At 37.4% G+C, this 13701-nt stretch overlaps 2 protein-coding genes and 1 pseudogene across 3 annotated transcripts; 2 read left to right on the forward strand and 1 right to left on the reverse strand.

Annotated features, from left to right (window-relative positions):
* Positions 1-786: 786 nt before the first annotated feature.
* LOC143526651 (transcription factor HES-5-like) lies at positions 787-1839 on the reverse strand. Its single transcript, XM_077021189.1, has 2 exons — positions 1699-1839; positions 787-1584 (listed from the first exon to the last, which is right to left on the reverse strand). The coding sequence occupies exons 1-2, from the start codon at positions 1756-1758 to the stop codon at positions 1186-1188; spliced, it is 459 nt and encodes a 152-aa protein (XP_076877304.1). The 5' UTR covers positions 1759-1839; the 3' UTR covers positions 787-1185.
* A 4465-nt stretch (positions 1840-6304) lies between these two features.
* Positions 6305-6767, forward strand: LOC143527897 (uncharacterized). The gene is made up of 2 exons (XM_077023274.1): positions 6305-6421; positions 6530-6767. The coding sequence occupies exons 1-2, from the start codon at positions 6372-6374 to the stop codon at positions 6765-6767; spliced, it is 288 nt and encodes a 95-aa protein (XP_076879389.1). The 5' UTR covers positions 6305-6371.
* A 3351-nt stretch (positions 6768-10118) lies between these two features.
* LOC143526658 (transcription factor HES-5-like) lies at positions 10119-11639 on the forward strand (annotated as a pseudogene). The gene is made up of 2 exons (XR_013133916.1): positions 10119-10357; positions 10471-11639. The product of XR_013133916.1 is annotated as a transcription factor HES-5-like (transcript).
* Positions 11640-13701: the final 2062 nt, after the last annotated feature.

Genomic DNA, 13701 nt, shown 5'->3' on the forward strand with positions numbered 1-13701 from the left:
AATCTTCTCACACACTTGTGAGTGTGCCTTCCCACCATGTGTGAAGTGTGCCAATAGTTTCAGCATCTTGATCAAACGTACAGGTTATGAAAACAATACTAATGCTGCTTGCACAGCATCAGTGTTCTTGTTATATATGAAACAGAGCAAAGAACTCCAAGAAGAGGTCTGAAACAGCAGACAGCATGTTATGGTTTATATATGTCCAAACATTAGTGTTGACCTAGTTCTTCAACAAGTTCTTCAACAAGTGGATTTTAACAAGCAAATCTCCATCTCCCTGGGGGCGACGATGAATGTGAAACAGAGGGGTCAGAGTTCACACCACCGTGCCTAATGGGTAATTTTGCGTGGCACACTTCCTTTGTGTCTTGTCTGAAAAGAGAGACCCTGTCAGCAGTGTGGGAAATCCTGAGAGAAGACAGCCCCACACTGAGAGAAGACGGTCCCACACATGTGATGAGCAATGTGGCCCTCAAGCTCACCAGCTGTCTGATGATACCAGAGCTGACAGCACACAGTGCCTATTATCAGGGCATCAGTGACACTTACACCCCACCACCAAAGATGGGAATACAAGGAGCAATTAAAGTGAAATAAAGCAATTAAAATGAAAACAAGGATTTTAATTGATAAACAAATTTGATACATTTTGTTTATAAATGTTCTGGGCCACTGAAGTGCAAATGAAAAATTATGACCAAATTATCATCACCATGACCAATAATTCAGTTTCTCAAAAGACAAATAAAGCCCAAAAAATGTGAAAATCAAAATCCAGTTGTTCATTGTATATTTCACATGTTAAAAGAACACACTCATTCCTTTATAAAAGGAATATATAAATTAGTTTAATTAGAATGATCTAATTAAGAAATAAAATACTTGACATCTAATTCCACTGGAATCAATAACAGATCAAATGACCATTAGTTCTTCACTGTGAAGTTGAATTCCAGCTAGTAACTGGTAACCTTTGCATGTCCATAGGGTACACTAATAAATAAGATTTGAACTGCTTTAGAATTGTGGTTGAAACTAAACATGAGAAAGTTACCATAATTATTACAATGAAAAAATGCACTTCCTCTTTAGTGAACTACTATCTGGTTCTTCTAACGTGAGAAAGTCTTGTGTGGTCAGTGTCTCTACTAAGGCCTCCAGACAGCTCTGTGGTCAGTGTCTCTACCAAGGCCTCCAGACAGCTCTGTGGACAGTGGTCTCTTGCTTGACTGAAATCTGGCTGGCCTGTGGAGACATATGGAGATCCTTTGCTGCTCTCTGGGCTTCTTGGCAGTGGTTGAGATGCTGAAGTGTCATGTCCAGCTTGGAGTTGGCAGATAGGAAGTTCATGGTCTCCCTCCAGCACTGAGAGTAGCCATCACAGTGGGCTTTCTGAGGTGCTGAGATCTGGGATTGTAGCTGCTGCTTCAGGAAGACAACAGTCATCTCCAGAATGTCTGCTTTCTCCAGCTTGGTGTTGGGGTCTTGCTGCTGGAATTCCTTCTCCAGCATCACCTTAAGCTGCTCGATGCAGTTGTTGATGCGATCTCTACGCATTTTCTCCACAGCAGGTTTTCTTAACTGTTAAAATAACACAGGAAATTCAATTAGCAAGCTATTCATTTTTCAAAAATGTATGCATATATTCAAAGGAAAAAGAAAGCATTGAAATTCAGCAGTATAGATTCTATTTACTTTATGTTTTTCCTTGTTGGAGAGCTTTGAGTAGTCAGTAGGCAGGTAGGTAGGAGCCATCGTTTCAGAAGGAGAGCCTGTGCTTTACTGAGCAGAGTGAGTCTGACGTGTTCTGGAGTGAGGATCTCTCTCCACTATTTATAGTAGTGCATTTGCATTACAAAGGCATGAGGCCCAAGCAGGATTAGGTTTCCCACACTCAGCGGCCTGTGGGTGAGGCGTCCTTACAAATCAAACCAAACCATTACCCCTTTCTCAGTACATAGTTATGTATAAGGTGCCAAACAATCTGTCGTAATGTTTCAGCTTCCATTAATCATTTTGATGAAAATTAAATAGTTTAAGGATTACTGTTGTTTCAGGCAAAACCTCCTTTATTAGTCATTTCTAGTTGGACTATAAATTGATTGATGCTGCCATCTCTGAAACATTGCAGTGTTTTGTCTTCAACTGCATGGTTCAGAAATAATTTGCAGTAATGACATTATTCTATCATCAGTGCATACAACTGCTTACGACCACACTACTCTGTAGACTTTTGATTCAAATTTTGATTGAACTTTTAACTGTTCCATTGAAAATATTCTAAACTATAATGCAAAAAATATAAATAAGTAAAAACATTTTTGCATTACAGTTTAGAATATTTCCAATATGACGGCTAAAAGTTGCTCAGGTCTCCAGAGTGGTGTAGTTGTATGCACTGAAGATATTCTATCATTACTGCAAATCTCAGAACCATGCAATTGAAGACAAAACTGCAATGTTTCAGAGATGGCTGCAATCCTCTTGCAAAACAAAAAATATAAAAGCAAAAGGGTATTTGGCATGTATATAATTTCACTTTATGGAACTCATATAAATCTACACATCACAATATGTTCTATGGATGAACCTGATTACAAAAGAGAGGTAATTCAATTAGAAAATATGAATAAAATTGTTTAATAAGCAAAGTAGGAGATGCTTGACATTGAGAAATTCTGGTCAGTTTTCACGGCACTGAAACCAACACAGGGCTTTCAGGATGAAAGTCTCTCAAGTGTGGCTGCTGTCCTTTATTGTCTCACCCCAACGTGGCAAATTTGTCATTGCAACAGGACGTATGAGCAGGTGTTAGGCACACGTTTAGTGGCCAGTGTCTGTGTTTTCCCACAGTAGGAGAGGAAGTACAGCAGCATGTCTGGAGAAAACTGCTGGTTTTGTTGCCCTTCAATTATCTGCCCACGTGGGCAGATGCTTCACATCTCTTGTTTTGACCCTATTTCAAGTTTCAAGATCAAAAACTTCAGTGATGTGTGTGTAACAATGAAAAAATAAAGCACATCAATAAACATTCTGCTTACTTTACCCCAAATGTATTGTGTGTGCTTTGTCATTGCTACAGTACAAATGAAAGATTTTGGTGACCATGGAAAAATAAATGAACTGGAATGATGTCTGTTCCTCAAAGGACACATTTATCAATCTGATTTGTAACTAAATTCAGGCATAACTGCTAGGAGTAAGGTTTGATGCTTTGTAATCTCTATTTGTGTAGCATTTGCAAATACTATATTTGGGCATATATATACTATATGGGGCAGTCATGGGTTCCATTCCGAGACCTGAGGCCATGACTGAGGTGCCCTTGAGCAAGGCACCTAACCCCAACTGCTCCCCGGGCGCCGGGCTAGGGCTGCCCACCGCTCTGGGCACGTGTGATCCACAGCCCCCTAGTAATCACTAGTGTGTGTGTTTGTGTTCTAACTGCACAGATGGGTTAAAAGCGGAGGACAAATTTCGATTGCGGTGTAAAAATCACAATTGACAAAATATGGCACACACACACATTTGATCTGGCAGTTAATTCATCTACCCTTAAGTCATTAAGTAATTTTTGGTTCTGGTTTCACATCTTTAATGACATTATTGCCATTTGTAAAGGTGTGCCTTATGATTCAATATCTATTATTATATTGATAAACTTTTTTTTGTTGAAAACTTATGTTATGTCAAAACATTACATGCAATTATGCTTAGTAGACAGTAGTTTGCAACTTTGAGTAAAGTTTTTTTCAAATGAAGAAATGTACATTATTTATTGCCTCTAATGTGAGACAATAGTTGTTGATGTGTACAGAACATCATTACAAAAAGTGCAGTACACATAAAAACATTGATGCAATGTAATTAATACATTTAATACAATTAACATATCAGATTCACCAAGCATACCTTTACAGTTCTTATACCTTTATAAAAGGATCTTAAATAACTTTTGAATAAACCAAATTTCCCAAACTGCCAAGAAAAATTTCTAAAAATGTAAAGTAGTGCAATTACACATTTATGTTCACGTTAAGAAAATGTTCATATTTTGTGTAATTTAACTACACAAATTAATTTAGTTTTTAGTTAAAAGTAAATAATGAAGTGTTAAACAAATAAATTGTATTCCACAGTCTCCAGAGGGTGGTCTTCACTGATATCTTCTCTATGCTCATGATCTGCTGGTCTGCAGAGCACAGGGATGGCAAAATATTTCTGCCCCTGTTCTGATCTGATGATGTCTGCAATTTCTATACTTTATTCTGCGATTTTATCTGTGACTGTGAATTGACTTCAGACAGGAATTGGACAATCTCATGAACACATTTAAAGAAACCTTGACTGTCATCTCCTGGATATCTGCTTTGTCCAGCTTGGAGTCAGGTTGCTGTGAACTCTGGAGACAGGAGGGGCCTGAACTGTTCAGGGCAGCAGCTGATATGATCTCTGTGCATCATCTCCACCACTGGCTTCCTCAGCTGCAAGGAAAATTGACAAACTGGTTAGTGAACTGGAAACAAAGAACTGTTAGTTATTTATAAAGTAGTTCAGAGAAAGCCAGATTTCCCATTTCAACAGATTCTAAATTTACCTTGTTGTTAAGTTGTAGATGCACCATTGACATGATCAGTGCTGCAGTGATTGTTGGTGCCATGAGTGCTGTAGACGTCTCTGTGTAGAATGAGTCTGATCTGAACTGGCTGCATCTTCTCTATTTATACCCACAAATCTCCATATGAATGTGTGGGTCTCGGTCTTGTTGGAGTTTCTCATGTGTGTGTGTGTGTGTGTGTGTGTGTGTGTGTGTGTGTGGGGGGGGGGTATGGAGCTGCCACATGCTCAGTGTTCTCTGTGCTGGAGGCAACGTCCATGTCTCAGGGAAGCAGGTGGAGAGATGGGGGTAATGGAGAGGGGAACAGAACACTGGGTAAATATGGGAATGTTGTGACCCTGTAAAGAGAGCAGATCTCCTGCCTGATGGTAATCAATGACAGAACACATGGCACACATTCACCATTCACTCTGTTTTAGGTTTTAACAGCATGTTCTAAAGTTCAGCCCTAACCAGCAGTTTAGTTTAATGCAAAATGTGTATAAAAATTCACAGAATTTAATACAACCAAATTTTTTTCTACATTTTCTTCTGTCCCAAATCTGCACCATATTATCTGCATCAAATGATTCTACAAAGCACAGTCTGTGACTTTAGTTATCTGCACTTTTATTTTAGATCATGTAGTGTCATTTGACTACATGACTAATGTCCTGTTGTTTTGTAGATAAACACAATGTCTGAGTTTAAAAGCAGCATTATCTGTTCCCAGGCTTTTATTTCAAACTCTAATTAGAGGTCTGTTAGACCTCTTCAACAACACACACACACACACACACACACACACACACACACACACACACACACACACACACACACACACACACACACACACACACACACACACACACACACACACACACACACACACACACACACACACACACACACACACACACACACACACACACACACACACACACACACACACACAGCTGTCCACATGGGACATGAGAATGCCCCAGTCACATACGCCTCTTTTCAGCGTGTGGAGTCACAGAGACACACGACTTCCCACACTTAGCATTCATCACTGAGATCACCCATACAATAGAAGTGTGTCCACACTTACACTCACTACTAGAGACACACACTGCATCCATAGTAAATGTAATTATATCATCCTTCTATTCTAATACATAGATATTTTCTAGAGTTGGCAAACTATTTAAATAACAAATTTAATCATTATCATATAAAATCTGTAGAGCATAATATAACCCACTGGTTGGTAAATGAATAATGAAAGTCAGCTGTTTTGATTGTAAAATGTACAATGGTTGATAGTGTTAATTGTGCCTTTTATTACCTTTCATTTATAGTGATTATATGTAAAATATTTACCTTAAATCCATATTGTCAATCTTAATGTGAAAACAGGGATGCATTCAATAGCATCTCAAATGCTGATGCCCTTAGCCATTTTCCCTCAGTGGAATACCACTGACATTACAGCCAGATGGCAGGAAGAGAACAGCCCACCTGTCCAGTGAAGCACAACAACAGAGTGCCAGTGACTAGACAGAACTATGAGAAGACCATTGTGTCGTGCTCTGAGCCTGTGATTGGTCAGACATAGAGACCGCTTGATATAAGTATGGGCTGAATCAGATGTCATTCACACTTGAAATTAAGGCACTAGAGCCAGGCCCCCAAAAGAGGAGTCAGAACAACAGAGTGTGACTTCAACAGTGACATTTAAGGCCAAACATTTACTAAAAAACCGAAACCTTAAACATCAGCATCAAACATGCCTGTCTACACACACATACTTCCTCAGGACAACGTTCACCACACCAGGTATGTTCAAGAAGATACAGTTCTTTCATTTGGAAAATAATAATTAATTTTGCTTTGTATATTTGCATATATGACCAAAACCTTAATGTTTTTTCCTTTTGGTTACAGGTGTAAACTCCATAACTTGGAAAGAAAGTGTTTCAGCAAAGTGGAAAAATTAAAGTCGTCTCTTGAACACCTTCACAATGGGATCCCCACCTCTGACCTTCTGGAGAAGACAGTTTCCTTCTTCACTTTGAAGAAGGCCTTTATCTTCCCCAATGGCTACTCTAGATGCATTCGTGACATCCTGCAGCTTGTGTCCTCCACAACAGAAGACATAACGCCATTAATGTGGCAGCAGTGAGCATTTCATGCAAGTGCACCAAGGTGAGCACTTGAGGAGCCTTCTCCCCACATGAACATGGAACCTTCACCACACATGAACATGGAACCTTCTCTCCACATGAACATGGAACCTTCTCTCCACATGAACATGGAACCTTGCTGAGACTCTGAACATTCTGGAGCTTAGATATTTTTTCATTTTGGAAGGAAAAGATCCAACATGGGTCTGCTTTATAAAATGCCTCCCATGGATTTGTTCAGGCTTGTGGAAGCACAATAGTAAACCTGAGAATGCAGTTGATGTCACTTGCATTTATAAATCTGTAGATATAATTTTTTGCTCTCATTGAGAGATGTTATTCAGTTAATGATGGTAAGATATGTAGAGCATAATGTCTGCTGGACATGACAGCTCCCACTAAAAACATACTTAACTAACTTCGAAAGATACAATGTATCATTTTCTGTGCTCCATTTTGTTGATTGTTGTTTCAAAACAGTTGTATGTAATGATTTTTTTATTAAATACTTTTAGGAGTCTAGTCATGGTCCATGTGTCTCCATAAATGATGAAGGGAATAATATGACTACAAATGCGTTGCAGCATGGAGTCAGAGAATATTGTTATATTCTCAAAGTGTTTAATCTCTTTAGGAATCACTGCTTACCAGCATGGGGAGAGCACCTGTGATCACCTGTATTCAGAACATTAGATATCAGTGCACACGGCAGAATACAAGTATAGTGGAATGCGATTGTGTTTCATGCCCACAGTGGTTTTTGCAGTTCGCTAAAACCAAACTGGCACAAGGTCATAACCATAAATTTTCACTTTAGTAATTTGACACCCCTTTGTACCAAGGGGTTTATTGTGGTGATGACATGCAATCAGTCAAACTGTATGTTATTTAATCAATGGCCACTGCCTGGATAGGATATGGTTTACATTAATTTAATTAGCACTGTGTATGGTCAGCTGTCAATTTAGCATTTCTAAGAGTACACACTTAAAATAGATTTAGTCCCAAACTACATTCACTTATTTAAGTAGGGATAGGAAAATGGGAATATTTGTGCTTACAACACAATTCCAGATTGTCAGTGATGGTTATCTGAGAAGCTTTACCCCAGAGTGTGTCAACCAGCTGTATGTAGGGGTGATTAGCATTTAAGGAGACACACTTCTATTGTTCATTCAAATCCCTTTCAATAGGCAGAGTGTGGGAAAGCTCAGGAGAGCAGATTCACAGTTTCCAAAATAGACTCCCTGGGTGCCAGCTTGTCACTGTTTTTAGGTAAATATTTTGTGGCATTGTTAAGAATATTTTCAGAGATTAAAAATTATGTTTTTAAACAAAGTAAACATAATAGAAATATTTTGATTATACTTTTTTTGTAAATCAAACGCATTTATTGTTAAATTATTAAAATTATACATTGATGTCCTTGAAAAAACATATCACACATACAACATACTTCACATACATATGTGAAGTATAATACATTGCAACAGAGAAACATTAATTAAATTATTAGAGCTATACTGGTAGAACATCAGCCAATAAGGATCTTTCCCTCCAGATGGTAACTCAAGTCAAGTCAAATTAATTTGTATAGCGCTTTTTGTTGTCACAAAGTAAGTTTGTCGGTCCAGGTCCCTAATGAACAATCCAGAGGCAATAATGGCCAGGAAAATACCCTGGGCAAAATTAAAGAAGAAACCTCGGGAGGACCAAGGCTCAAGAAGATACATCCTCTGGGTTGATCCACCTAATAATCAGTCCAAGCTTTGTATATATTTGATCCATATACCCAGTCCAGTATAGATGCATGTCTCAGGTAATCCAGTGAGTCTGGGGTGAGCAAGCAATTCCTGCATTCATGGCTGGATGAATATTTTGGGGGAACCATGAAATGTTCTGTCATTATCTTAAATACTGTGTCTAGTGTTGGCATAATCTCTGCAGAAATATGCAAATAAAAGAGATAGATGTCCACCAAGATTAAGTAGAATATTAGATTGTAGTCTTCTGAGAATTCAGAAAGAGTAAGTTAGTTGCCAGTTTCTTATTTCCTTTAAACAGTTCTCAGTTTTGCTGAGTGTGTGGGCATCATCAGGATTAGCAGTATTATAACTAATCTGTGTAACAAACTGTCTACAATGTAACAATGCAAGCTAATGTCATACTTACAAATAATTGTGACCAACGGTAGCATTTATTTAGTACAAGGACAAACTGAGACTTTTAAAGACTTAAAAATAGGAGAGTGATTGTCCTCTAATGCTATAGGATGTTTGCAGCCTTTCCATGTAGATGTTATGAGAAAATGGCAGCAAGATATAAAATAATATAAAAAGACATTTGTATTGTAACTTGTATTGTAAACTACCTTTGTTAGTGCAGTTTTAGTGTTTTGATGCGATCTAAATTTAGGCTGAAATAATTAATGGACATAATTTGTCTGCAAATAGGCAAACAATTATGAAGAAATAGTATTTTGTTTTTTTATTAGTGGCTTACTTGTAAGGAGGATTTAGAAATTTCTCTAAGTAATTAGCACCTTAAGACAAATTGGGAAAATATATTTAAATTGTTTAGCTGACCTAATATTTCTGCTACAATTTCAGTTTCATTCCTAGTTAGATTTGAAATGTTGAAATTGGAATCTTGGAATGTTTTTTATTTTTTTCTATTAGAGGTTATTTCTTCTATTGAATTCTATCAGGCACTCTTTACATGGTCTATTCAGGGCTTTAAAGCTTTTGTAGTCCATTGATCCAAGAAGACCTGAGTGTGGGAAACTCAAATGAGCTCTTGGCTCACATTAATTGACAGCTGCAAGGCACAAGTCACATCTGCTACATCTTGGCTTATGGACATAGAAGTGAATTAGCAGAGCATGTATCCAAATATATCAAGTAGGTTACTTTATCATGGCTTCAAATAGCTTTAGTAATAATATTTACTCTATCTATGTATAGCATATGCATACGTATACTACCATTAAAATAAAAGTTTATTAAGTCCTAGGCCTTACTCCTTAAGTTAACACAAAAAATGCTTTCATGAAAAATTTTCATATTTATTCTAATAGTTTCAAATGGACTTTGCCTTAGTAGGGCAAATAATATTATTAAGATTCTAAATGTGATTTAATATCAATTTGTGTAACCACTCGTTTGTGGAGTGATGATTTACATGTGCTGTCAGTGACATTCATCCCTCCATTAGGCAGCAGATCTGCTCTCTTTACAGGGTCACAACATTCCCATATTTACCCAGTGTTCTGTTCCCCTCTCCATTACCCCCATCTCTCCACCTGCTCCCCTGAGACTTGGATGTTGCCCCCAGCACAGTGAACACTGAGCATGTGGCAGCTCCATATCCCTCATTGTGTGGCCAAGCTCTCTCATTGGCTACAAAGTGTGAGAAACTCCAACAAGACCGAGACCCACACATTCATATGGAGATTTGTGGGTATAAATAGAGAAGATGCAGCCAGTTCAGATCAGACTCATTCTACACAGAGACGTCTACAGCACTCACGGCACCAACAATCACTGCAGCACTGATCATGTCAATGGTGCATCTACAACTTAACAACAAGGTAAATTTAGAATCTGTTGAAATGGGAAATCTGGCTTTCTCTGAACTACTTTATAAATAACTAACAGTTCTTTGTTTCCAGTTCACTAACCAGTTTGTCATTTTTCCTTGCAGCTGAGGAAGCCAGTGGTGGAGATGATGCACAGAGATCATATCAGCTGCTGCCCTGAACAGTTCAGGCCCCTCCTGTCTCCAGAGTTCACAGCAACCTGACTCCAAGCTGGACAAAGCAGATATCCAGGAGATGACAATCAGCTACTTGAGATGACAGAAAAAGTAGCTTGCATTGCAGCTCACCCGCTGTTATTCCAGGGGTGTCCATGAGCTTTTACAAGATTACATGAAGACAAAGTCCCAGAGAAAACTGCTGAACCACTTGTAGAACCTGTTATGGCAACACAGGAAAAGTTCTGAAAGTTTTCCGTTATTTGCTAAACTCCTCAGAGGTCATCAGCAATTCAGTCCACAGCACCCTCTGGAGGCCTTGGCAGGTAGTACCTTGGTAGTATCCAGTAAACTAAAGACTTCTGCTCTTTATAGTGTGTCTATGTTAGACATAAACAAAGGAGGTCATGTGGTTTTTTTTCAGTTAATGAATTGTTGATTTAGGACTATTTCCCTTTTTGGAAACATTATATGTTATTGCAAAATGCTTTGAATGACTTTTGTAAAGTCTGTCTCAATCTATGTTAGACATTACTTTTGAACCAGCATCTTGCTTTTACAAAACCTGGCAAGACTTTGAGTTTTGTTTAGGTTTGGTCCAATTCTAATCTATTGGAAAACATACTCATTCTTTACCTTTTGCTTAAACAGATGACATATCTTCAGCAAAGTTAATAACACAATTTGAACTTGATATGTTTATTTCAAAATGTCATTTTTTAAGTCTCACTTTAACCTCATCAGTATGAGAAATGCTGCTGATTTGTTCTTATTTCCCATTGAGTGTTTTTAGATTTGTTCTTCAATTAAGAGATGCACTGTGGTTATAGTTTTTTTAACAACATATTGTTCTGTTAATTGTGAAACATTATGAAACAGTATCTGTTTAGACAATTTATGTGCTTTATTCTACTTATTTTATTTTCAAAATATGTGTTCATCACAGTTTTCATTTCAGTCAGAAATGTTTCATTTGTCTCTTTTAAAGACTGTTAAATGGTTAAACTATGCTCTTTTTTGAGTGCCAAGTGTCTTGAAAAAATCTTCAAGCAAATGTTGTGATATACTATCATCTACTTTCTTCATGGAAAAAACAGCACATAGTTGCCAGTAAAAAAGTAAATAAATAAATAGTATGTAAATCACTTATGCCTTTATGCTGAATTCTTGTATTCTGAGTTGGACAGATAAAGCAAGCCTCTTTCTCATTCATAAGAAGCAAGGGTCAGATGCGAACACAAATTTTGCCATAAGAAATTTAACAAAAGGATTATTTAGAATGTTTTTCTTTTGATAAATGAATTTAAATCTCAGTGCAAAACTACTGTAAAATTACATGATGATCATAATTGCTCAATATACTTTTAACTTTTATTGGTCATTTTAAATGTCTTCCTCAGCATTACCGAGACAGAGAGAATTCCAGTCCATAGTGTGTTAGAAAAGAACATTTGTATTGTTCCTTAATTGAAAGCAGTGAAAGAGCAGAGTGGGAGAAATGGGGCCCCTCAAGCGCAACAGACCAGATGTGCTATTTGATCCTATCATTTATCGATTATGTTGCTATAGCACCAAAATTCAGGATGATAGACTCACTATCTAATATTACAAATCCAGTATAATTCATGCATCATATTTTATTCACAATTATTTCAAGTATTGGATACAACAAAATTTACAAAATGCATTACACTCTGTTTAAATATTTTGGGACGCGAGATGATGATCTAGAATTCTAAATATTTTTAGAGGTCTTGGAATTAATTTAAACTTTTCTGTATATCAGCACATTATTTAAAAAAATGGAGAAGTTTACATAGAGGCCAGCTTTTAATGTTTACATCATGCATCACTGACGTTTTAACAACCCCCTGATGAAGCCCAGCAGGAACTGCTTACCCAGACTTCTTAACATCTGAATGGGCACACGTCTATTGTCCACTGCTTGCTCCCAATAGGCAGAGTGTGGGAAAGCAGAATGACTGTTCTTAAAGTCATTAGCTTCCTAAACAGAAGCTTATCTCTGCCCAAACAGTATTTAAAAAAACCACAGAAACACAAAGAAGCACAATGACTTTTGATTCACATTTATCGTCATCACAATGTCTCCTAGAACATATGCAAACAAAAATATGTCAATCTAATCTTAATCATAGTAAATCATTTAATCGTTTTTATGATTGACTTTTTATTGAGTTTTCAATTGAAAACATTGCCCTGTAATATAACATTTGACCAAACTGAAAAAGAAAATAGGGCAATGATTTACACTCTGCCAGGGTAAATCATTTAATCTTAATCATATTAGATCCTTCTGATTTTTTAATTGTTTTTGCTGTATAGTGATAAAGCATGTGCTGTTAAATATCACACGTTTGTGGTGTACTCCACTGATCACATGGAGGACTCAGTATGGGAAACTCAGAAGTTCACAAGATACCAGACTCATCTGGGATGCTGGTTAGGGACAATCACCCCACATACTTTTGATTTATTGCATACGGCTTTTACAATATGTAATTTGTATTAATAATAATGCTGGAACATATTTGTCAGGTGCTACAGTTGTGCTCAAAAGTTTACATACCCCGGCAGAATTTTTGCTTTCTTGGCCTTTTCTCAGAGAATATTAATGATAACACACAAACCTTTTTTCCACTCATGGTTAGTGGTTGGGTGAAGCCATTTATTGTCCAACCACTGTGTTTTCTCTTTTTTAATTATAATGACAACCAAACACATCCAAATGACCCTGATCAAAAGTTTACATACCCTGGTGATTTTGGCCTGATAACATGCACAGAAGGTGACACAAATGGGTTTGAATGGCTACTAAAGGTAATATCCTCACCTGTGACCTGTTTGCTTGTAATCAGTGTGTGTGCATAAAAGCTGAGTGAGTTTCTGGGATCCAGACAGACTCTTGCATTTTTCATCCAGCCACCGACGGTTCTGGATTGTGAGTCATGGGGAAAGCAAAAGAATTGTTAATGGATCTACGGGAAAAGGTAGTTGAACTGTATAAAATAGGAAAGGGATACAAAAAGATATCCAAGGAATTGATAATGCCAGTCAGCAGTGTTCAAACTGTGATAAACAAATGGAAAATCAGGGGCTCTGTAAAAACCAAACCACGGTCAGGTAGACCAACAAAAATTTCAGCCACAACTGCCAGGAAAA

The sequence above is a fragment of the Brachyhypopomus gauderio genome, chromosome 1 (genome assembly GCF_052324685.1).
Source record: "Brachyhypopomus gauderio isolate BG-103 chromosome 1, BGAUD_0.2, whole genome shotgun sequence".
Taxonomy (NCBI): domain Eukaryota; kingdom Metazoa; phylum Chordata; class Actinopteri; order Gymnotiformes; family Hypopomidae; genus Brachyhypopomus; species Brachyhypopomus gauderio.